This window comes from Gasterosteus aculeatus, chromosome 8 (assembly GCF_964276395.1).
Source record: "Gasterosteus aculeatus chromosome 8, fGasAcu3.hap1.1, whole genome shotgun sequence".
Taxonomy (NCBI): domain Eukaryota; kingdom Metazoa; phylum Chordata; class Actinopteri; order Perciformes; family Gasterosteidae; genus Gasterosteus; species Gasterosteus aculeatus.
In genome coordinates, this window is record NC_135695.1 from 20,116,069 (window position 1) to 20,140,266 (window position 24,198).

Sequence of the window (24,198 nt, forward strand, 5' to 3'; positions counted from 1 at the left end):
TCCTGGTCCTCTGGGAGCCGACCAGACACGACCCCCAGAGGAGGGCCTCTTGTCATTTAGGGAGCCGCGAGGACAGAGGTGGAGGCGGGCTCTCGTCTTGGACGGGGAGGGGGGGTGGGGGGGGCACACCGGCACACCGGCAGAGTTACTTTTAAGTGGCCCGCTCTGGTTTGGGGGCCGCACGCGATAATGAGGGAGCGAGTGTGTTGATAAAATAAGAGAAATTAAATAAACGGACACGTGAGAGCTCGACAGCAGGTCTTTTTATCTTTAGACTGACTTGTACACGCAAAAGTGGCTTTTTGTAGTAAATAAAAAGCGGGGCGACAGAAACGTACAAATCAAACCGTTTTTTATTTGAAAGCAATCACAACAAATGTCAAATAGAAAACTATAAAAACTCAACCCCCAAAAGCATCAGAATACTGATTATTTGGTTCTCGGTGCTTATTTTAATTCAGACGTGTGCAGGGATTCTCTGCATGCAGTCGCGATGTACCGGTCACATGTCCCGGGGGTAAGAGGGTGACCTCTGACCCCAGGGTCCTGCCATCGAGACTCATTGCATGTTTAATCACTAATATTTAAGGCTGGTCTGCACCTACTCTTTCAAAATGTACACTTTGTGAAATAAACTGACCCCTTGTGGACAAAAAGTGGAAATTCATTCAGACCCAAATTCGCGTTGTCGCCTGCAGAACAAAGTTAAATATGCTAAAATAAACATAAATCCAGTGCATAAAAATGCAATTACATTTACAGATATGAAAAACAAACATTTGTCAATTTAAAAAATATTTAAATGTTTTTTTTTAATGAAATATGTTCTGAATATTTGGACTCATTCATTACATGGGCACTCATACATTTCTGAATATGATAAGATAAGACAATTAGGTCATTAAAGCTCAATCATACCAACAATATGCAGCTACTAAATGAAGCCCTTCAAATGACTGAATCATTTAAATCAAATCAGACCCAATATAATGTCACACGCACCATCACGTCTTTGGCTGATTCAGCATTATTTTGCAATGCATAGAGACGGTATTTAAACACTTTGGTCTTTAGTTGTAGACTTCCATAACTTGACAGGGTAAAGTAAAAATCATAAATCAGCATTATTTGGAGGAAAAACACAACTAGAGCATTATTAAAATCCCACAAATAATTATAGAAATTAAAGGAAAGGTTCACATTTTAAGTCCGTCTTAAAGTCCCTTAAATGTCCTACTCGAGCTCCTTTGCTCAATGTGATTCTACAGACTTAGATGTTCCTCCACCGCCGTTCACAGTAAGAAACAACGGCTGTTTCACCTCTTTGTGCTCATTTTGTGTCTCTTTTGTCATGTTTTGTCCCCTTGAAGTGGCCGGCCGTCTCTTCGTAGTCACACGGTGCCTCTTTGTAATCACTTTTTTTTTTACCGTTGGTCATTTGTGAGTCTCTTTGGGCTTTTGCACTTCTTTGCAGTTGTTTTCAGTCTCCTTGAGTAGCATTTAGCGGGCGAGGGCCAGGAGGCCCCCGGGCACTTTGGGCCCTTTCAGAACTCCTTCCCCGCCTCCACCGAGGCAATAAAACACGTGTTTTTCAATTTCAAAGGGAACGACTCGCTTTGAGTGATTCCAGCTACTGAAGCTTACAATTAACTGAATTATACCGCTTTAATCCTCCGATTCTTACATCAGAAAACCTTTGTGAGGGGATTTATTTCGTGGACGGGAAGAAGAACTCAAATCGGCACTCAAATGTTGTTTTAAGACGGACTTGAAAAAAATATACCTGCTCCTTTAAAATATCCGGGCGTATCTGAAAAGAGGCCGAGGCCCCGGTGATGGGGGGATACGTGGGGGGGATCATATCATCATTCTGCACTAAAGGCTTAAACACCCAAGCTTACATAAGAGGTTTACTGCACACACACATTCATCGGTTTAATCTGGCTGGTGAGTCATTTTCCGTCTGCCGTTTATACCAAAAAGAGGGAAAGGGAATTTTACAGCTATTTCCAATTTTCACACCAAAACAGACAAATATGTTCTCAGAGGGGGGTTTCCTGCTTAGGAGGAACTCGGCTGGTCCCCGTGTGCTGCTGTAGGAACCTCGACAAAGTTAACGGAGAGAAGAAAAGAAACCAACACGTTTCACCTGCGCACACGAAACCAAACCCAACCAAACCAAGAAAAACAAACGTCTCCTCGCCGGATCAATGGAGTGATGCAGAGAAAACGTCTCCCCTCGCCCAGGAGAGACCAGCTCTGCGTGAGGAGGCAACGAGAGGAGGCCTTCCTCTGGGACGGTGGGGGGGCTCCATCTCCCATCTCTCCATCTCCTGTTATATATATATATATGGTATACGTGTGTGTGCGTGGGGGGGGTGGAAGGGGGGAGGGAGGGAGGGGAGATGGCCGATTGAATGGGGGACGGCGTCGGGCTGCTATCTCTGCCACCCGTCACTGATCTCCACCTGCCTGACGGGCTGCCCCCCTCCCTCTTCGTCCTGCGCGTAGCCGGCTTTGGGAAAGTCCTTGGTGCCGTTGGCGGCGCGGCCCTCCGGAGGCGCGCCCGAATCCGGGTTGCTCATTGGAGAGTGCTGCCCGAGGTGGTGTAGAGGGGGGGTGGGGGGGGAGGACATTTGCTCCGGAGAGCTACGCTCCAATTTGATGCTGAGGTTGAGGGAGGGCATGTGGGGGGAGGTGGAGGAGCAGGATTGGGAGGCGAAGGAGCACCCTCCGCTGGACATCCTGTAAATAGGACGACAAGAGGAACATTTCAGCATTTTTAGTTCAGTTCAAGTTCATGAGGGACGACTTTATCAGTTTAGGTAGTTCAAATCAATTTTTAAAATGTATATATATATATATATATATATATATATATATATATATATATATATACATCTTATATATATATATATCTTTTATTTAAACAAGAGAAAAATACCAGAATATTCATGAAAGTCCAAGTTATTTTTAATGTATACATCTTATCACTTATTACCTATTTAATGTAATTTTGTTCATTTGTTGTTGTCCTTTATTATTAATTAATAAAACCTTTAACTAATCTTCTTTGTTTCTTCTTGATATCATTTTTTTATTTTATTTATTTTTAACCTCTTAAATCATTTAACATTTAATTTTTAACAACCATCAAATACGTCTCCTTAATTTTCTTGTTAGACTGAACTTATTTTTGTTTCTCTTTTTGCTTCATCGTTTATTTCTTGTAAAAACAAGATTCAACATTCTGCCATAATTCACGTGGCGCGTTAATGGTCTCACCCGGGGCTCATGTGGGGCCCGTGGGAGTCCTGAGGCTGCCAGGGGTTCACTGCTCCTCGTTGCAGACTGACGGAGTGATAAAAACCGGGTTGGCTGTACTCTGGAGGAAGAGAAAGAGATTTTATACAAAAAGAAGACACAAAGATTAGAACAAACCCGGATCAGTGGATGATCGTTCTCACTATAAGATCACAGCTGCCATAAGTTTGCTTTCCTCACAAGTGTTTGTGTTATAAACATGAATCAGGCAGCTGCTTAGCTTAGCTTAGCTTAGCTTAGCTTAGAACTATTAGTTACTAACTTCCAGGAACAAAAATTACAGCCCCCCCCCCCCCCCCCCGTTCCGTTTACAGCCCTTGTGCTTAGCTAAGACAAGCTACTGCTGCTTGAGTCAGACAGTGACAGGTGTCAATCCTCTCATCTGACTCAGCAAGAATCCCCCCCCGCCTCCCCCCGATTGGACAGATGACGCACCAGAGGTTGCGGGGGACGGGATGCCGTAGCCCCCCAAGCTGTGACCCAGCAGGCCGGCCTTGCCCATGGCCACCATGGAGCCGCTGCTGTGCAGGCCCTGGTACAGGACCCCCCTCTGTGGGCAAAGAGGAACAGTCAAGCACTCTCCAGTTTGGTTTGGGGGGGGGTGACGGAGTGACATCACTGCACGCAGAGAGCATCGACATCCCGTGTGAAGTGTGTGGGCGGGGCCGACACAAGGAGGTGACACTTACGTGGTTGCCGCGCACGGGCCCCATGGCCTGACTGGCGGCGGCGGCGTCCCCCCCCCGCGGGTTCTCGCTCCCCAGGCTCAGGGCCGGGGGGCTCTTCATCTCCAGAGGTCGATTCAGGTTGCCGTGGGAGAACACGGAGTAGCCGATGCCTACGCGGAGGAAAGGAGGGGAGCAGGAAGTGAAAAGAGATGTGAGCTGGTTTCATTCACGGGGGGGGGGGGGACGAGTTCTTTTTTCCCCTCGATCCGTTTCTGTGGTAACGAAAACAACTTCTTCTTTCAGGTTCGGCCTCAAACAAGCATAACCAGGTCAGAACCGGTACCATAATAGTGATGCATCTTTTCAACAGTTACATATAAAGGGATTGTTACACATTATAGCACTTGGAGTTCCCCTTTACCCCCACACACATAAATTGTACAAATAGACAAAGTAGTTCCAGCACTTTTTTATCACGAGTGGGCCATTTTCTGAGCAGAGGCCAAAAAAAATATTCACAATGGACATTTGCACACAAGTTTGTGTAGAATATAATACACATAATACACATGTGACACGAGGCCGCTGTGAACGGCAGGTGTGATACGTTCTGTGCAGAAACCACACAAGTGGTTACAGCCGCCGTTCACACTGTTGGAGGGCCGGTTTCACACAACAGACCGACTGCATGTGTGGATGTGCGCACACACACACACACACACACACACACTTCCTGGGAGTTCACAGCCAGCTGCACAGAGGGTTGAAATGTATGAATTGTGCAGAGAGCTTTCCGCGTAGAGCCTAGAGAAAGTTTCCACGGATTATAAAGCAGAATGCGTCTATTTTCATGCTGAAGTGTGCTCACTGCTCAGTGAGCCAACAAATGATGACTTTCTGTGAAATATTGCCAATTTGGAAATGAACGGTAGCAGAACCCTGGCGTCTCTGAAAGGTTATTTACAATTCAGATTTTATTTAATGCCATAATTTGCTCGTACTGAGATCCTCATTAATTCATAAAACTCAAGCCTCACTCGAGGATTGTTTCATTATTAAAATGTTCTGCTCTGGTTGATACAAAGGGACCTTCCAGGTTGCAATTACGGCACGTGTGATGCATTTATTCGTGTGACGCGTCGACCTTTGCGTGACCTCCTTCGCTCTTGGATTGACATCAAAAAAATAAAAAATGACTCGGCCGCGCTCACCCGAGTGCGGAGACACGAACGCAGCGTGCGCGTGTGGCGCCGCCGGGCCGGCAGAGCCGGGCCTGGAGCCCAGAGCTTTGAAGCCCGGGGGTCTGTGGGGCGGCCCGCTCGGCCCGGAGGAGTTGGGGAAGCCGTTCTCACATCCTGCAGACATCAGGAACTGGGCCTCCGGCGAGAGGAGGGACGGAGCCTGAGGAGCGACGACAATTAGAACCCCGTGTGTGTGTCTGTGTGTGTGTGTGTGCGTGTTTGTGCGCTCGTGGACTGACGTAGAAGCGCTGGCGAGCCAACGAGAGGTCCACGCCCTCGCTGGGAGGGAACTTTTCTGCCGCCACCTGCATGCTCTCCTCGCCGTCCAGCTCGGAGCCGTCGAGGCCGAGGCCCTTCCTGCGCAGAGTCTGAAACGGGAGGGAAGAAAAATGAAACATGAAACGCAACAATCCCGCAAAGGGTTCGCGCGATCGAGCCAGCGACCTTCTGACCTCCAGGATGTCCGTGTTGGTGCGGCTCTCGTGCGGCTCGCTGTACTCGGTGTACTTGAGCAGCACTTTGTCCATGTCGGTGCTGGCGTACTGGAACAGGCGGTTGGTGCTGTTGAAGATGATGAGGGCGATCTCGCAGTCGCACAGCACGCTCAGCTCGTACGCCTTCTTCATCAGGCCGAACTTACGCTTGGTGAAGGTCACCTGAAGGACACGGGCGATTTAACTAAAAGTCAAATATGTTCTATTATTTCTGTGGGCTTTTTTTTTTTTTACATTTTACAAATCCAATCCACGTGTACAATGATGAAAAATAACAATAATAGAAGTATAGCGATTTCACGTTTTCGTTGCAGATCTTTTTCATTAATAGTTTACGTGCAAAGAAGAAAAAAGTGTGATGAATAAGTGTCGCAGAGACGGCGATAAAGGCCCCCCCCCAAAAAAAAAGTGGTCGATAAAATCGTATCCGTGTCAGTGAACTAAGACGTTCTTCACCTTGCTTACGGAACCTCCCGATACACTGAACGCCTTGTACGATACGTGTTGCATCTCCCGATTCTTTAAGCAGAAACAATGGACATTTGGCCCACCTGTCTATTCCTCTGGTCCAGAATACGAGATATCTGTATTTTCTTCCTTCCCATCTTTCCTGCTGTCTGTCACTGTGACGCCTGTGAAATCAGATAGAACAACAGTCACAGAGTGCAGATGCTCGTCGTGCTGCTGCAGCGACCGCCGTCGAATAAACGGGACACCGGCGCGAGCGTTGATTCGACATTTTTTGTGCTCACATCATTCTGGTGGGAAAATGTCATCCGTTTGGTTTAAATGACTCAGCCCCCCCCCCCCCCCCCCCCCCCCCCGAGTGAGGGCAGGGTTGTTTATTTTTACCCACGTGTGGCGATGCGGTCTAAAGTTAGAGGGCCGGGCGGTCCACGCAGTCTGACACCCCCCACAGTCTGGGTCACCCCCGGGCCAGCGGCTCGGCGGCCGAGCCCGAGTGCACCGCGCGCCCCCAACCCCCCCCCCCCGAGAGACGGGGGTTAAAAATACAGCGCAGGGCTCCTTTTAAAGGTTCGCCGTGGCAGTAGCCGAAAAAGCAAACAGCGAGAGGGAGAACGGTGTGTTTTCGAAAGACGTCAAGTAGCCAAAAGCCACCCACTCCTCTCTCATGCAAAAACAGGACGTGGATGGATTGCGGCCGGCTTGAGAATGTCCGTTTGTGAAAAGCCGCTTCGGGCCCCGCAGGGCCGCGCAGAGCTGGAAAACTACGAGATCATTCTGCTCCTAAAAGCGCGTTGAAGGGAAGTGACCTTGACGCAAACTCGTAAAAAAATAAAACCTCTAAATCAAAATACACGCATGCATTTGCTGAATGGGTTATTTCCATCTTACGCTTCGCTGTCGGCCGCGCTGATTGGCGGTTTGAGCAGACGTACTTCTCCAAACATCCCGCAGCACTTTTTCTCTGGTTTTCCCCCCTCAATACTGGACACGTATCGGGCTTCTCTATCTTTAGCCCCCCTGACGGTGCCTTAGCGGATATGACTCCTGTGTTCCCACGACCCCTAAAGCGCCCGCCGTCCCTCAACATCAGCTTGGCACACATCTGGCATCTGGGGCCTTTGTGGAGGAATCCACCTCTCTGCCATCACCATTACCTTATAAAGCCCTGCGACATCCACAGCGCTGGACGTGCTGCGAGGGGCCGGACGCACCTTCCGCGCCCGCCGCTGCACGTCGTCAAGACACGTCGATGGCGAGAAGAGAGAGAAGTGGCGCTAAACAGGGCAGACAGATCTTTATCTCTGGGGTTTTTGCACAAGGTTCCTCTTCTCTCAGATTCAACCAAACAGCGACTTTCGGCGCCTGCTGGGTAAATATAGCTGCACCTCCAGGCCAAACGGTGCGGAGTTCGCTGTTGGAGTCTATGTGGTTTAGGAGGTTTTGTCGAATGGCTTGGAGGCCACGAGACAGGCAGGGAAAAGCCCGGCTGCGCTTCACACATCGGCTCATTCTGGATCTTTTCCCGCACGACAACTGCCATTTGAGGTCTGCGAATGCACCACAACGCACATACTGCTGTCTGCGACCTTTCGTCGCCAAGGTCAACCCCCTCAACTTGTCGTCGCTGACAAAATGTGCACAGTGAAAAGACAAGAGACTCCCCTCTCAGCCAGCGCAAACCGATAATATACGAACACAAAGCGCAATTCCTCCGTGTGCTGTAATGGTGCAATGATTGCACGCGCGGCCTCTCGCCCCTGGGTCTCCGCGAGGACGGCGGCTTTCGTCAGACGCCTTCCCAGAGGCGACGCCGTGGAAAGAACAGAGAGCGCTCGCTCGCGCGCGCGGGCGGCACGCGGTCGGCCCAGATCTCCGGGAACACCCTGGGAGCCCCGCGGGCCAATCACCGGCGACCTCGCCGGTGACAACGGAGGGGGAAACTAGAAGCTCGTGCATCAACAGAAGAGATCATGTAATGATCTCGAATGAGTCTATTGCACCGTTGGCTTTGTTTTTTTTTGGCTGTACGCATAAACGAGAGGGGAAATGAGTAGGGCATCAGTGGAGTGTTGGGGGGGGGGGGTTCTGCTTGGATGGTTTTCTTTTCCATGAGTCATTTAGCACGATGGCTTGATAATGTTGCGAAAACATGGCGAACACGTGTAGCAAAGCAGCAAAGCGTTTGGCTTCCTGTGTGAAGGATTCCTATTTCAGTCGACAACACTCGGATGGTAAATACGGTTCGACGCATTTGGCGGGTTATTTAGAAGCGTTTAATTAGTAAATTACTGCAGCAACAATCCATCGAGTGAACTCTCTGGGGTTGTTTCTGAGTAATTACCTTGCTGCCGCTCTGCAGCACGCCGGTCCATCGCGACGGTGCCGCGACAGACGAACTCTGCGGCTGAACGACACGACAATGATGGACTGAGCTGTAACCGGAGCAGCTGCGGTTTTGCTGTTTATGTATAATTTGAGTTGCATCAACGTCTCGCGGTGAGATAAAATCAGAACCAGGGCCCAAAACCCAAAGGAAATTTCGCGTGAACCGATGAAGAAATTCTCCAAAAACCAAAGTTAAAAAAGGGTGAGGCCAAAAAAAAAAATGTAAAAAGAGAAAGGACTTCTTCTTTTCTTACTGAGGTTTGTGTCTTTTGCAACAACGCACCACTACAACAGGATAAATAAATGCATGTCTGTGTGTGTGTGTGTGTGTGGGTCATCTTGAGGGTCAGACAGTTCGCCGGTTATCTTGAGGGAATATTTGTCTAATTTTAACAGGAGTTAATTGAATTGCCTCCATATAGCCGGAATGGCCACAGCAGCATCGGCATGTGTGGAATATTTGATCTTTCTATGAATAGAGTTTTTCATGACTTCAAATAAAGTCGTCCCTCTCGACCGTGAGACATTGTGAGGATGAGAAGCACCTGAATGTCAACCGACGGGGGGAAACTTCTCCTACTTCCTTCTGCTCTTTTGAATGAATCACACCTTCTTGTGTTTCTTGTGAATAATCACAGTGCAGCTTTAGCAACAGGTTGACGGGATGAGAAAGATGGAGAGAGAAAAAGAGAGAGAGAGAGAGTCGTGGAATGTGTTTTGTGCGTTTTTCGGTGCTAAAAATAAAAACAATAAAATGTAAAAAAAAAAAGAAAATACGTAGGTCGAAATAATGTGAGCGGATAATTAGGCCCGATAATTTACTGACGTCACTCAAAATAGACCGTTTAAGAATAGCCTTCCTGTGCGCGAGTTGCTAAGCATCCCTGTCTAATATAGCCTCATCCACGCGGTGCGTTCAATGGCGCAGCAACAGGTACGTTACGCACAGCAACACAGATGAAGCCTTAAACAACGAGACAAGTAACAGCACAACAACAACAACAACAACATAAAGCATCTCACCTGCTGTCGATGTCCGTCTCTCTGCGGAGTTTCGCCCGCCGGGTCGAGACCAAACCAACAGGAAATGAAGTGAAGAATGGAGACGCGCAGATGTCTCCGCCAAGTCTCGTCCTGTGCTCCTCCGGCAGAGATTCACCTTGTGGCGGATGGTTGAGAATCAGGAGCGCTGCTTTCCAACAGCCGCCTCTCTCGGTCATCATACACCCCCCTCTTCCTCTTCCTCCTCCTCCTCCTCCTCCTCCTCCTCCTCCGCGGCGCCATTGGACGAGCTCCTGCGCCTCCCATCCGCCCTCGAACGCACCAGTCCCTCCAACGTCTTTTAAATATTTTATGTGTCGCGAGGAGCCTTTTCTTTCTTTAAGTAGCGGAGTTGAAAATACTTTTAAATACTATGGAAGCCGATTTTTTATTATGATTAGAATGACAAAATAATTAGAAACTTGCCTACTATCAATATTCTGAATTAAAATGTCTTAAAAATGACTCATTTCAGAAATACTAAGAAACTCAATAAGTTAATTACAATTACTTACTAATGACTTTATCTCATAAAATGAGAAACTATCTAAATATTATTTAATAGTTACAAATAATTAGGTTACTTATTAATAATACCTTAAAGTCTTAAAGTTGATTTATCCAGCTGGAAAATTGATGATTTTGCATTGGAAGCATACGTTCAGCGCACAACTATAAGACACAAAACCACAAACAATAAGTGCAGTCAAAACACCCGATAAGTCCAACTACCTTTTTCCTCCTTTCGGAGGAGGATCGGTGGCAGCAGGTGAGACTCTGAGGAGCGTTCCAGATGGCAGAAACTGAAACTGACGTGAAGGAAGTAAAATCAATCCAAAGGAATGATGGAGGATTGTGGTGAGACTGAAATACTCACAGATCTCTTCTTCTTTGGAATTGTTGCCACTAGTTGTGAGAAACGCAGCGATCGCCTCTGACACACGAGGGATGTGAGGAGAACAAATGAAGGAAACGTCGTGCATCACAATTCTAATTTCTCCTCTAATGATCTCATGACCTCTTGGATTCATCTCAGTACCGTCCCCATGGCAACCAGAAGACCTGCAGTACCTGAAGACACATTCTCTGTGGAAGTGATGATCTGAACCTGATCACCTGAGATCAGTTTTTTTTCACAGGGTTTATATGGCTGCCCTCCGTTTGGTGTTAAATGACTGAAATGCTATTATTATTATTATTATTGCGACAATATATTTGTATTTGAAACGCAGTAAAGGGTTAAACATCTTGTTTTTATCTCTCATTTTACGACAACATGTTCCAAACAGAGAAAGTCAGAGTTCCTTTTGGAACCCATCGATGGCTTTTCAATAAAGGGTTGCGGCTCAATGACGTCATGCTGTGATAAATATCATCAGGTCTAAAGATTGGGGGTTGTGCCTTAAAAATGGTATTTGCACATCACGGTGACCTTCTGGTTCACGAATGCTGACATTCACTCTGCTGAAGCCCCTTCGAGAGGTAACCGAATCCCCACAGGTTAATTATAGGGTCAGATATATATATATATATATATATATATATATATATATATATATATATGATATACATGTGTGCCTTAGTTTCCCCGAGATCAATTTCTGATGTTTTGTTTAGACGGTCAGAGTGGATTCCTGTGTAATTACTTTTTTCTCTGAGGCCGTGAACTTGAATTCGACTCAGACGCAGACGGACAAAATGACAAGAACACCCAACAAAAGGCTTTAATTTGTTACAACACCACCGCGAGCTGCAGCCGCCAGAAACAACCGTTTGTTCAACGCAACGCAAACGTTTAAGCTTCAGGAGGGGGGGGGCCGGGGGTGTGCAGCCATTTACGGTTACGTTACTAATGTGTTCAGCGCGTCGAAAAACACACAAATGAATCCTAATCACGGCTGCCATACAATAATTTGCTGTAGAGCTCATTTTGCTGTTAATATTCTATAAAGAGAGTGTATGTGTCACTAATGAAAGTGAAGGAGGGGGACAGACGAAGAGTAAAAAAGGGGGGGGGGGGTATAAAATGCTCAAAAGCTGAGCGAAAGACACTAATGGAAAACAGACATGCTGTCAGCTTGACAGATATATTTAGAGGTAATAACCGAATCACTGCATGAGCTGCACTATTGAGTATTTCTGGGATGTGACACAATGCACTCCTAAATATAATACAGCGACAAATGTATTAGCACAGATCATCTGTGGAAGTGTGGACAACAACTCTGTTTCTCACACACACACACACACACACACACACAGGCGCAGAATTCGAGATCCCCGGGAGGTAAAAACTCAAACTGTGTATCTGATGCAACGGTTAGCAACATCCCTGCAGACTGCCACAGCGAGCGTCTCCCCGCAGGAGTCATCTGCGCGGGCGCCATCAATCCGACAGAGACCCATCTGTAGATGCAGCTAATAACCTGCAGCTCCGGGGGGGGGGGGGGGGGGGGACTAGATCTTTCATGGGTGCAAGTGTTCTTCTGGCTGCATTTACTCTGAACGCTGCGGGGGCCCCCGGGAAGGCGGATTTACATACTACTGATAAAACACCCAGAGAGCGAGAGGTTAAGGTGCCTTTGAGAACTTTCCGTGCATCGAGTCCATTTTCTTTTTTTCTTTCTTTTTCCTGAAACTTCTCACTTCTGCTTTCGACAAGATCAGCCGCGGCCCTTTTAGAGCATGTGGTGAGGCTGTCGGATTCAAATATAGCCTCCATGGTCAGCGTGCATGTGCGAGAGCAATTGTTCACATTGTGTACCTTTATAGCTGCAGTCTTATCTACATCTCAACAGAATGAGGGCCTCACCTTTACGAACACCACTGCCCCCCCACCACCACCACCATCCAACCCCAACCAACAGAACAATAAGGCCCCTGTAGCACAGGTCGCAGAGATGAAGTTGAGGCGTTTGTGGTCCGGCGTATGAGAAGTCTAAATAAAGTTCATATTGAATGTCACATAATAAGGCAGGTACAACACAAGCAGATACCAAAGTGCAGCGGAGGGTGCTTTAATGTAAAAAAAGGTGGATGCAAGGCGGGTGGAGGGAAGAGCATCCCGGGTAAACGGTGCGCGTTTCCACGGCAGAGCGGATTAGAGAGGAGCAGCACGAGGAGTAAAAAAAATGTATTCAAAATTTCTTTAAAAGTTTATCTTGCACGGAATCACATTTTTATTTGAGCAACTGTTCAAAAATGCCAATTGTTTCTTTGTGTATTAGCGAGAAGACAATAAAAAGTGGCTCCGTGTAATCCTTTAATCACCTTACGAGGATAAAAAGGATCATATCACAGGAAGTAGGCTCAGCTATCAGCGCGGGAAAGACAACGCACACGTTTTATTAATTTCACATTGCTTTTTATTTTGGAGCATAGACCCAAGAAACGAATGCTTCCGGCTTACTTTCTGTGCAGTGAAATTAAAAGAGCATTTAATGAGGCCCGCCGTGCGTGGTTGTTTTAAGGCCCTTTGTTTGGCCCTTCGCGGGGGTGCGCGCTTTCTCCCAGGAGCGCGTCCGCGTTTTGTTTCCGAGGATCCAGGAGCGCGGGGGGGGGAACAAAAAAAAAAACAACTCCATTGTTGTCGAGAAGTTTTTAATCTGGGCGATTTAAAGCCCATCACATGCTCCGACTGAGCAGCAGGGCGCAAACTGCTGCATGTTGGGGAGGAAACAACGATCCATCCCGACGGGACCGACGAGGGGAACATTTGGGGGGGGGATTGTTTTTTGTATTCTCACCCCAATGCCACCGCAACTTTTCGAGGAGCTTCGCACCACATGAGAAGTTTTAATCAGAAAGTCCGAGCCGGAAAAAGGAGAAACTTTTTTTTTTTTAATCCTCTGCAGAAACCTGGAGATAAAGATGACGCTCAAGTACAGCCAGCGGTCCCTCATAGTTCTGTCTCTACTGGGGATCTTATCGGCCGTCATGTCGGTTTTGTCGGTCATCCTGATTTTCCAGCTCCGCTCCGTGCAGACCGGAGAGAAGGAGTCGCCCCCCCCGTCCACCTCCTCGCTGATCCCGGCTCAGATCTGGGCCGTCCTGCTGCCCGTGTGCACGGTGCTGTGCGCCCTGTCGCTCAGCCTGCACCTGAGCTCCGTGGTGGTGTGTCTCCTCCACGGATACTTCTCCACGGAGGTCTGCGGAGGAGAGGACGACGCCGAGAGGTACTTCGCCTGCATGTCTACCGACAGTTTTAAGAAAAACACACAAAAAAAAAACAACCTGCGTTCCGTCGGCCGCTTCACTCACTTCGGTCAAATAGTCCCAGAAACAGCGAGTTCCGGTCAGTTTTGAAAGCGTAAACGCACCTGTGGCGGCGTGGTCGCTAATTGCGGTATTAATACGCGCCTGGAAATCAATCAATAAATCAATAAAATAAAAGCAATAAGGGCCGACCCGACTTGTGCTGTTAGCTTCGGTGGCTAATGTTAGCAAACAAGAGTTCCATAACTTCACTTTAACTAAATAAACAACTTCTAAGCTGCATGGTTTGCAACATTAAATCCTAGTTTATTTTGAAATGTTGGGGACATTTGGCATAAATGCCAATCCAACTTTATTCTAATCTCTAAGGCGTTAGTTTTTGTGTTGCGCAAAAGTAACTTTTAAAATGAAGGCAGAGCAAAGTTAGTTATTGCCTTAAATAAGCTCTTCATAATTGAATGAAAGCCTCCAAAAAACATCCTCCTTTTAAGGAAAGTACTATTTCTTCAAAGGTTCAACGCAGTCCGTGTTGCTTGGAAGGACCATTTAACGTATTTAATAAGTGTCTTTTCACTGCAGGCGCATAATATTCTTGTCTCTGTAGACCACTTCAGATCCTGGTGCACTGCATCAGGTTTCATAAAAAGAGAGCGGTTTCAGAAGTATAAAAGGGCCTTCCTTAACGTGTCAAAGTGCAGAGGCCCTGCAATGCTGCTGGCTGGCTGCTGGCTGGCTGCCCCCCCCCCCCCTCTGAAAACCCTATGAGTGGAAACAATGGCCTTCCTCTCATTATTCACCCAGCGCACGGCCTCTCGCTGGCCCTTTCCCACGTCGGTCTACGAGGCCAGCAGCAGACCACAGGACCTCCCCGCTGACAGACGGGTGCATTCCAAGAAAATGTGACTAATAATGAGCTTTTTATTCAAACGAAGTATCCGATGCGTCAGGTTCAGTTCTAAAACTTATCCGGGGAGAAACCAAAGAAAAGGACCACGACCAAGTGTGAATCGGAAAGCAAAAAATGTTGCAATGAAACGACACAAAGGAAAATATCAACGCAGAAGATGTTGCGTGAAGTTGTCTTCATTTATACACAGATGAGTAGCAATGTTAAGGCGTAAACGTGCCAGAGCCACAGCACTGAACATCCGACATTTGTTCCCACAGAGCAGACTGGTTTCTTTTAGACAGCAGAGCAGTGCGACACGTGGCCATCGGACTGTTCTGCCTCGGCGTTTCTGTCTACCTGGCAGGTAAGAAAAAGAAATAAAAAAAAAAAACGAGAGAAAAACCTGTATTCTGTTGCTTATTCTTGCATCCATTTTATCCTGCAAGACGGGCACGGATTATTGCCTGCTGCTGCACCTTGCTTCTATGGCTTTTACAATTTGCATGCAGGGTACAAACAAATTCCAGTGACCAAAACATTAGCAGCGCAGCACAGAACCGACAGCAGAGGCTCTCTGGCCCGTCCAGCGAGTCCCAGAGAACAATGCATTCTTTGAGCAGCCTCCATGACTCAAGTGTTTTTAATGCTGCACCCGGCGGCGCGTGTGTTGCTCTGTTCCACTGAGCGGCTTGTACTGGTGGGTGGTGGTGGTGGTGCAGGGTGGGGGGGGGGGGGGGGGGGGGTCGTCGCCCTAACAACGCCCACCTCGGCCTGGGTCTAGAGGAAGGGGCAGCAGAAGCCGACGTCTCAGGAAGTCGCGTCACATCCCAGAGCCGTGCTTTTCTCCCCCTTCCTTCAGCGCGCTCGCGTCCACGGCCCTTTTCCTGCAGATAAACATAGAGATAGCTCCGCTAAGAATAGCCAGCCTTTACACGACATTTCAACAGCAGTTGGGTTTTTTTTTCCTTGCTAAGATGTGACGCAAAAAAACATCAAGTGAAGTAAAAAAAATAAAAAAAGAAGTAAAACAACTTTTGTTTAAAGTAATTTGGCTCCTTATAGATGAACAGAAAACAAACAGTGTTTTCCCGTAATAACTGATTCTGCGTTTCCTTCTCTTCCTCTGCAGCCATGTCCATCTTCATGCTCCTGATATTTGAGGTGGAGACGGGCGTAGCGAGCGCCTGCGTGCTCTCCTCGGGGATCTTGGTCTTACTGGTCATCGTGATCCACACGCTGGTCAAAGCGTCTCGCGGGGGGAAGCGCGGCGGCGGCGGCGACCGCCTCGACACCCTCTTTCACAACGACCGCGGCGTCTGCGACGTGCCCGCCCCCCGGCGGCGCGAGCTCAAGGTCGGCGCGGACAAACCGCGGATGCACCGCAGCCAGTCCCACCTCCAGCAGCAGATGTCCTACCCGCCGTGTGGCGACCCGAGGCCGCCGCAGTACCAGCAGCCGCAGTACCAGCAGCCGCAGTACTCGGCCGCCGGGGGCCACGCCGGAGACAAGGACGGCTACAGCAGCGGCGGCAGCGGCTCCCGAATGCACAGGACCCTGTCCACCGAATCCGGTCTGCTGCAGGCCCAGGCTAAACCCTGGAACGGGGTCAACAACGAAATGAGGAGCGTCCTCGCGCGCAAGTCGGGGATTTCCGCAAAAGACTCGACCCTGGTTTGACGCGGCGCAAGACCCGCTGACCTTTAAGCATCAAGCCCGAGGGGGCCGCTCGCACAGGTGTCGTTTCATTACAGGTCATTTAGCAGACGCTTTTATCCAAAGCGACTTACATTGCATTTTTAACCCATGGCTTTTTACGTTTTTGCCCGGGGAGCAATTAGGGGTTAGGTGTCTTGCTCAGGGACACTTCAAGGACTTCATGGAGCAGCCAGGGCTCGAACTACCCACCTTGCGGTTCTCAGAGGTTAGGGTTAGGCGCACCTTCTCTACTCCATGAGCCACCATTTCACACCCCTTTTGTAGCTTTTTACTGTGCGTTCATCCCAACTGATCGCAGACGCCATCGTCAGACTCCAGCGCTCTCGCCTTCTGATTTCTACTGTTCGGATTGTAAAGAATTTGGAATTTGTTGAAAAAACATTGAGCACAACTTAGAACATGTAGTGTGAATGAGCTTGATTTTAAACTCACCGGTGTTGCCCGAGTGTCAATCTGTAAAATGTATAGCTTTTTGTAATAATGCAAATACTTCTCCTGTATATGTTGACTTTTTGCCAAAAGTTAGTGTTGATGTGTTTATCATGTTTGGTTCATATCATACATATAATACATTTTAGAAAAATACAATTCTGTATAAAAAAAATAGAAACTTAGCTTTAATTGTCATTTAAATGCATGTTTGAAATATTTCTGTAAAAGAATATGTGATACAGGGCTAAATGTGATCATGTCTGGAGGAAATACTAACCTTGGACACCTCGGTCCAGAGGTCATGAGGAAGTGGAAGGTGCATGTGGAGCAGAGACAAGGGGACTGGGAGAGGGGGTCACATCGTGTAAGCTTCATGCGGATGTCAGTGGGGGAAATAAAAAGAAAGCATAGACAGAACTGAAAACATGAAGCTCCCATAACTACAAAAGAATAAATATTTTGCAGTTATTGGGCTCTTGAAGTGGATTAAACTTAAAGAATGTGTTTTGCTGATGTCCAAAAATGTTAAGTGATACAAATGATTATAAAGTATTAAATAAAAACAACATGAACAAAAAGGTTTGATGTGCTGTAAAGAATGAATAACAACAACAGAGTCACTTTCGACTCTCACTTTAAGTTAACTATGCAAAGAAATTTGGGAAAAGTGATGGATACTGGCCACGACAACTAACTGGACAAATGTTGCAGTACCTCAAAACCTTTTTTTTTCACCATCATATTTCACCCCCGGCTCTCATGTTCACTGCTGCCTCCTACCTGCGTCCTTGAGAGCTGCTAATCTGCTCCTTCATGCTGATGGCTTGACGCAGGAGGCTGTCGATATTTTTGAAGTACAAGCTGCTGTTTGTCATGCTCTTCACGGCACTACAAAAAAAAATAAAAACAAGCGGTTAACATGTGGTTATTGAGTTGACAGCAGATAAGCGGACCTCTCCTCACCTGCACGCGTACTCCACAGAGTAGATGGCTCCTTGGCTCTGCTCCTCCCAGCTCTGCATGTCCGACTGTGTGAGAAAAATAATAAAACCATCAAATATTCAAGAAAAAAAAAAATCAAATTTGGAATAAATGAACAAATGTCGGGCTGTTGGATTTTTTGCATTATCTGACCCGAGGGGGTTTGGAGCACAATAAAAGGTTTTGAAACGTAAAGCTCAGCATTACAATTAAGGGATTTATAAATCAATAGACTCTAAGAGTCGGGTGAGTGTAAGGCAACAACATCCGCAATGTATTGTCTTGCACAATAATTGCGACAACGTTTAAGAATGAAAAGGATTACAGTATTCTAGAAGGGAGGAAATTAGGGTCTGGATTAGTTGTTGTGATTTCGTTTTTGGGGAGCGGTGTTATAAATAAATAAAGATGATGAGAAACAGTAAATAAATAGTATTCATGGTTCAGTCCTTTTCTCCTGGCGTGTCACAGGACGGATACCTTGTGTTGCACCAGCTCAGGCAGCGACCTTCTGACGTGCTCCTGCAGCCTGTAGAGAGCCACCGACGGCTCGTTAGCCAGCACGTACATGCTCTCCGTGAATTTGTCACTCACTGTGTGTTCAAATGACGTGCAGTCCAATGCAGAGAACACACGAGCCGTGTTAGCGAGAACAAAAAACACACACACAACGTCCCGCATCACGGGACGAACAACGATGTAAACACTGCTGGCGTTGTTTAGCTTTAGCTCAGCGGCTAATGTGAGCAAACAGCTTCAAGCTAACAATGAGGTAAGTTCATTATTTGTGGTTCACCTCGTCTCACTTTCAGCTGCATCTCCTGGTCCTCCATAGTGCCGGCAGGTTATGACAGTCAGAAATAACACTAATATTAACACAATGCCGCTTGTGTGAGCGGATACTCGGTTCTTCCGTGTATTTGTTGTCATGTGTCACACCGATAATCGTCCGGAGCGAAACGTCGATCAGGAGAAATGAGTTCTTCCTCTCAAATAGTCCGAAAACGCCGTAGTAGGTCACACATGGTTGGAATAAAATTGGATTCATTCTATTACAATAGTCTACTAATTGCATAGCTAATTAACTGGGCGATACGTAACGTTGATTTATCTCGATACACTTCGATCGGGCAACGAAACAATTTACTTTCAGTTTTACCGAAAGGAACTCGGCGCAAATCGGAGTGCGTGTCGCTGGATGTGGTGAGTGGACGATGCCGTCGTGTTTTTAAACTCATTCGCGGTACTTTTCGCTCGAGGGGCTGCAAACGGGATGTTCGGCAGCCAAAGTTTTGTTTGTGTTTTGCAGCGATCATGGAAGCCAGAGGTGATGAAGAGGTTGCGGATGACATCCGGCCACCTAACGCTCGCGATTGTCCATCCGAGTCCAGGGACGAGCGGTCCGATGGTATCCGTGCCTCATGAAAATAAGTATACATGTTATCTTTCAACATACGTTTTCCTTTCCGTGTAACATCCCCGTGTTCGGTGTCTCCTCGGTGCAGAGCCTCCAGAGCAGCTGGATGTGGATGAAGAAGGTTCGTTCGTCCACTCCACGACTCTGACCAACAAGCAGCGCGGGAACGAGGTGACGGTGCGCCCCGCCACGTTAGACTGTGAGTCCCGGTTTAGTGATCGGTCCAGTTTGGGTCACCTGAAGCTACTTAGAAACGGTAGTTCAAACTAGTTTGCAAAAGAAAAACAAAGTTACATCAACACCATTATGTCGCAGTATGATGTTAAAAAGCAACACATGCCAGTCAAGTTTAATAAAGTTTAATGAAATGACGCGACAAATGCAATAAAGCAGTTTAAAAACTATTTTATTCCCCAGTATTTCATCTGTATTGAGCCTATGAAGTTATCAAAGCCTTTTTTTCCCCATCAGCTCTGTCCATCCACCAGTTAGCGGCACAAGGCGACATTTCACAGGTGGCTGCACACCTGACTAAAGGTGAGGAATCAGGACGTCAGCCAGCAGAGTCAATGCCAGGCGTGGAATCCAACCACATTTCCCAGTGATGCGCCCCGTGACCCGTTTTTCCCTTTTGCAGACGGTTCGCTGCTGAGCCAACAGGACGAGCGTGGCTTCACGCCTCTCATGTGGGCCGCGGCCTTCGGAGAGAAAGCGGCGCTGGATTTTCTCCTGGAAAAGGTTAGACGCGAGCGACTATCGTCAAGGAAACGCGTGTCCAAGCGCTCTCTCTCTCGCGTTGCATTGGAGTTCATTCTCATTCATTTTTTTTCTTCGAGGGGGCGGACCCCAAAACAATTGCGAGGGAGCGAGAGAGCGCCCTGACGCTGGCCAGCTCCGGAGGTTACGTGGACATCGTTGAGTCTCTTCTCAGACATGGAGTGGACATTGACACTTATGACTGGGTATGAACGGACTATCTTTACATCACAGGTCCACCAGATGAATACGCTACAGCGAGCCAACGCACATCGACTGCTGTATGACTACGATGTGATCTCTTATTTTGTTTGAAATTAAGCTGTATTTCTTTTAAACTCAGAACGGTGGAACTCCTCTTCTTTACGCCGTGCGAGGAAACCACATCAAATGTGTGGAGGCCCTGTTAGGTACGTTGTGTGTCAATGGCGTGAAGTCCCGATTAATTCGGTCTTGAATAGTTTTTTTAATTCCTGACCTCTCTTTAAGCCAAAGGGGCAGACATGACCATTGAGTCGGATTCCGGGTACACGCCGATGGCCTTGGCTGTTGCCCTCGGACACAAGAAGAGTAAGCATGGTCTTTTTATGGGTTTTTGCTTATCGTAAAAGGTTACTGCTGAATCCACGTGTTCATTTATTTTGTGCCCTAGTTCAGAAAGTGCTGGAGGATCACATCCTGAAACTGTACAAGCCACCAACGTGACACTGGCTGCCAGCCGGAGGGGAGCGAAACGATCTACAACTAATATACGTGCATGCACATGGGGACACTCAACCTGGGGAAACTTATTTTAAAAAATTGTTTATTCCATTTGTGGTCTTTCAATTCTTTGTATTACAATGTACTGAAGCATTTTAAGGACCAAAATACAACACAGTGCAGCAGTTTTTATTTGGCTGAAAGACACTTTCACTGTAACACTGTTAAGTTTGAATAAAAAAAAAAATGTATTTTTTTTTACTCAGTGTTCCTCTGGAATGGCACTTTAACTTAACAGGCACCATCTGCGCACGGGGAGCATGATTTCTCGTTCTGTTATTCACTCACAACATCCGCGTTGGAGCACTGAGGGTTGAGATGTTGTGACGGATTCCACAAGAGCGACCATACCAAAAAAGGCCACGTTCACATCAGTTGCTGTAGGTGGCGGCGCAGACGACAAGTTTCCCCCCCCCCCCACAAGTGCCACCACACCGCGGAGCATCCCGTACTTCACGCAAGACTCACTTCCTCTCTCTCACGAGAAAAGGAAAAAGAAAATGGTCATGAGGTTTTTTCTCCCAGGACGTCCAAGGAATAAACAATAACCCTTCCAAAAAAGTCGCCACTATTCTCAAACTTTATTTTTACTTTGTCCACTGCGGGGGCCTCCTTTATGGGAAAGCTGTGGGTGTGGAGTTAAGAACAAGATAACCGTGGCGTTGATGATATAAGCACGAGCAGGAAAAATATTGTCCGATACTTATTCTGAACCATCCAGAGCGGTAACGCTGCGTTTATAGTGACAGGTACGGCCCGAGCTGCTGGGACGAGCCCGGGGAAGTGTGCGTCAAAGTAGAGTATTGCAGAGTTCAGTCAAAAGGTAATCTAGTCACGTGATCATGTGGTTGTAAACCTTGATTAAAGGGTTTAGAATTAACCGTTTTTAGGTGATCACCTGAACGCGTCGGCATTCTACGGTGGCCTGGAGGTAACTGATAAAACGCGAAAGACAGTCTGATTCATTTTAGATTATTAAACAATATTATATTTCTACAAATCGATCCCCCTATTATTGACTTTTTGATTATGTGGATTATTGATTATTGAAATATTGACTTTAAAAATTTTAGTAAAATAAAAGATTTACATTTTTTTTTTACTATTCGGCATTAAATAATAATAAATCGAAGAAAAAATCTGGATCTGCACAGGAAGTCTGAAGGATATCTGGAGAGAGTTGTTGTCCTCAGGATAAAAATGGCTGATCTCTGCAAAGGCTCCGTCTTTTGGGCAACCTGCGGGGAAGCACAGATGGAGAATCATTTCACCTCATCTTCCCACATCCAACATCTCGTCTGTAATAGAACAAAGAAACGAGAGGGCGACTGATAATCACGTCAGCAAACAAACTTACGGTAGGACAACGTATTTACCGTCTAGTCTGCATGTTTTTGCTGAGAAGCCTCCCTGGAACTGGACCTTTATCTCAGACACCTTGACCGGTCGGGGGAACTCCAGAGACACCCACTGGCTTTCACCCTGTCAAAGACACAGCGCTGACGACTCGGCATTAAGAAGATCTCGATGGATCTCTGAATATGTGTTAATCGATCCTGGTGCACAGTAACAAATGTTTCATTTTTGAGCTTGCAGTGAATGCAGACTCGTGTCCCAGAATGCAATGCAGGGAAAAAAATAGCTGATGCAAAATACTGAATCACATTGTGGATGGTGATGAAACAGATCAAGGAACAAGTCAATTTATAGAAATAGAATAAATATGTGAACTCCTGCGGAAGTGTCTTAAAACTACTGCATGTCGGTTTCTTGTATTTTTAACTGCAAAAAAAAAAAAGCCAACTTTTGGAATGACTAGTTAGCCTACTTGATATAGAGGCAAGAACAAGCACAGAGAAGTGTATTTTTACCTGGTCGGAGTTCCAGCACGTCTCTTCGTTGCAGTCGAACATGAACTTCTTCCCGTACTGCTTCACGTCTCTGTTGAGCACCGAGCTCACCCTGAAACGGGAGAGACGGAGATCCACTAGCGTTAGCTCAGACCGAAAGCCTGACATCAGCGTCGTTAGGTGTTTGATTATTGCGAGAAAGACGTTCAAACACCGCAGTCGAGTCCGCTAGTAACGTCTCGGTGACTATATATCGTTTTATTTGTTTTACCTGCTCTGAGTTTCGCTGCAAATCAGTGAGGATGCCATGTGTATTTTTTTTTTTAAATGACACATCGCCGTAAAGCAACGCGCTTTTGCTTCTGGTTTTACGACAGTTGGCGTCGACGGTTGGCTCGTGTCTCTTCCCGCCACTAGATGGAGGTGACGCGCCGTCCGAAGAGTTAAATGGCGGTCGTTTGCTCCACAAACCGAAGGTAAAGTATTTCCATCTTTATTTAAGTCCCGCTCGGCCGCTCGGAATGAATATTTAAGAGCGTTTAAAACCTCACATGTAATTATTCTGTCTGTAATCCGTGTGTCCAGTGGTTCGGCCTGTAAAATGCCGGTGACGTCACTGTTCTCCATGTTTGTGCCGTTAAGCCCTGAACGGCGTCTACAGGAGACAAAGGCCAAAGCAAAAATATTTACAGGACAGGACAAATAACATTACATCCTTAAATGCTTGTGAAGATAAAAGTTTGAAGGATTTAGCTGATTCTCAGCAGTTGGATAATCCCATCAAAGAAGGTACAGAAAACACCCCTAAAAGCAGATTCCTGTATCTCTCTTCATAGACCAGGGAAAGCAATAACACAGCAGACTAAGTGTGTGTGTGTGTGTGTGTGTGTGTGTGTGTGTGTGTGTGTGTGTGTGTGTGTGTGTGTGTGTGTGTGGCGTATTGCAGATAGAGAACTCTTGCTGAGGTTTTGTCACAGTGATTTGCAGGTAATCGATAGGTCTGAAATACAAAAGCGTGATGAAATCCAGCCCCCGTGAAAATTGCGCAGGGGGCCGGGGCGCCTGGATTGGACTCCTGTATCCCCCCCCCACCCCCCGCCCACCTTCCACAATCGGCACCACGCTCTCACACACTTTGACTTTGTGAGCGTTGCGCTGATGTCACACAATGGATTCAGACTGCAGTCATGTACGTCATTGGGGCCTCTTAACTATCAATTGGCCAGGTGCCTCAGAGCCCGCCGCCTTTTGGACGCTGCCGTTGCCAAACCTCACCGCGTGGGCCTCACGCGAAGGCGCCGTGAAGGTCACAGGCGTGTCAAACCCATGCGTGCTGCTGCTCGGCGACATTGATGCTAACGTTACGGTCGACGTCTAAAACCTCGGCTAACACTTTTGCGAGCCAACAGCTAACGAAATGCATGAAATACTCGAGAGAACTGAAAAAAACAAAAATCCATCCATCACATCATAACAACCTGAAGTTTCGTCCCACTCCCCTTTTGATGACTTGCTCTTGTTTTGTCCCCGTTTGGGTCTGAAATGTCCCGGCCGTCTCT

At 47.1% G+C, this 24,198-nt stretch overlaps 5 protein-coding genes across 12 annotated transcripts; 2 read left to right on the forward strand and 3 right to left on the reverse strand.

Moving 5' to 3' along the window:
* Positions 1-337: 337 nt before the first annotated feature.
* mef2b (myocyte enhancer factor 2b) lies at positions 338-9,819 on the reverse strand. The gene is made up of 9 exons (XM_040184541.2): positions 9,604-9,819; positions 6,279-6,359; positions 5,686-5,889; positions 5,473-5,601; positions 5,204-5,393; positions 4,014-4,162; positions 3,760-3,874; positions 3,286-3,385; positions 338-2,745 (listed from the first exon to the last, which is right to left on the reverse strand). Exons 2-9 carry the CDS (start codon positions 6,330-6,332, stop codon positions 2,439-2,441), a joined length of 1,248 nt encoding a protein of 415 aa, XP_040040475.2. The 5' UTR covers positions 6,333-6,359; positions 9,604-9,819; the 3' UTR covers positions 338-2,438.
* A 2,822-nt stretch (positions 9,820-12,641) lies between these two features.
* On the forward strand, positions 12,642-17,451 carry tmem221 (transmembrane protein 221). Its single transcript, XM_040184522.2, has 3 exons — positions 12,642-13,796; positions 15,004-15,089; positions 15,855-17,451. The coding sequence occupies exons 1-3, from the start codon at positions 13,492-13,494 to the stop codon at positions 16,400-16,402; spliced, it is 939 nt and encodes a 312-aa protein (XP_040040456.2). The 5' UTR covers positions 12,642-13,491; the 3' UTR covers positions 16,403-17,451.
* On the reverse strand, positions 14,904-18,865 carry borcs8 (BLOC-1 related complex subunit 8). Of its 5 annotated transcripts, XR_013468670.1 has the most exons (7): positions 18,651-18,865; positions 18,335-18,447; positions 17,837-17,901; positions 17,654-17,761; positions 17,151-17,242; positions 15,942-16,320; positions 14,904-15,609 (listed from the first exon to the last, which is right to left on the reverse strand). XR_013468670.1 is itself a non-coding variant. In XM_078108645.1 (6 exons), the coding sequence occupies exons 1-5, from the start codon at positions 18,685-18,687 to the stop codon at positions 17,173-17,175; spliced, it is 366 nt and encodes a 121-aa protein (XP_077964771.1). In that variant the 5' UTR covers positions 18,688-18,865; the 3' UTR covers positions 14,904-15,609; positions 17,151-17,172. The 5 variants fall into 5 exon arrangements, 4 of the variants coding, with proteins under 4 accessions (XP_077964771.1, XP_040040462.1, XP_040040463.2 ...); XM_078108645.1 differs by lacking the exon at positions 15,942-16,320 and having other exon boundaries at positions 17,151-17,215; XM_040184528.2 differs by lacking the exon at positions 15,942-16,320.
* rfxank (regulatory factor X-associated ankyrin-containing protein) lies at positions 18,353-20,985 on the forward strand. Of its 4 annotated transcripts, none has more exons than XM_078108641.1 (9): positions 18,353-18,626; positions 19,164-19,262; positions 19,360-19,470; positions 19,743-19,808; positions 19,909-20,009; positions 20,108-20,233; positions 20,371-20,437; positions 20,517-20,597; positions 20,680-20,985. In XM_078108641.1, the coding sequence occupies exons 2-9, from the start codon at positions 19,169-19,171 to the stop codon at positions 20,730-20,732; spliced, it is 699 nt and encodes a 232-aa protein (XP_077964767.1). In that variant the 5' UTR covers positions 18,353-18,626; positions 19,164-19,168; the 3' UTR covers positions 20,733-20,985. The 4 variants fall into 4 exon arrangements, with proteins under 4 accessions (XP_077964767.1, XP_040040458.2, XP_040040459.1 ...); XM_040184524.2 differs by having other exon boundaries at positions 18,485-18,626; positions 20,685-20,985; XM_040184525.2 differs by lacking the exon at positions 18,353-18,626 and adding an exon at positions 18,815-19,057.
* On the reverse strand, positions 20,816-23,042 carry nr2c2ap (nuclear receptor 2C2-associated protein). The gene is made up of 4 exons (XM_078108642.1): positions 22,911-23,042; positions 22,661-22,751; positions 22,166-22,271; positions 20,816-22,027 (listed from the first exon to the last, which is right to left on the reverse strand). Exons 1-4 carry the CDS (start codon positions 22,973-22,975, stop codon positions 21,876-21,878), a joined length of 414 nt encoding a protein of 137 aa, XP_077964768.1. The 5' UTR covers positions 22,976-23,042; the 3' UTR covers positions 20,816-21,875.
* Positions 23,043-24,198: the final 1,156 nt, after the last annotated feature.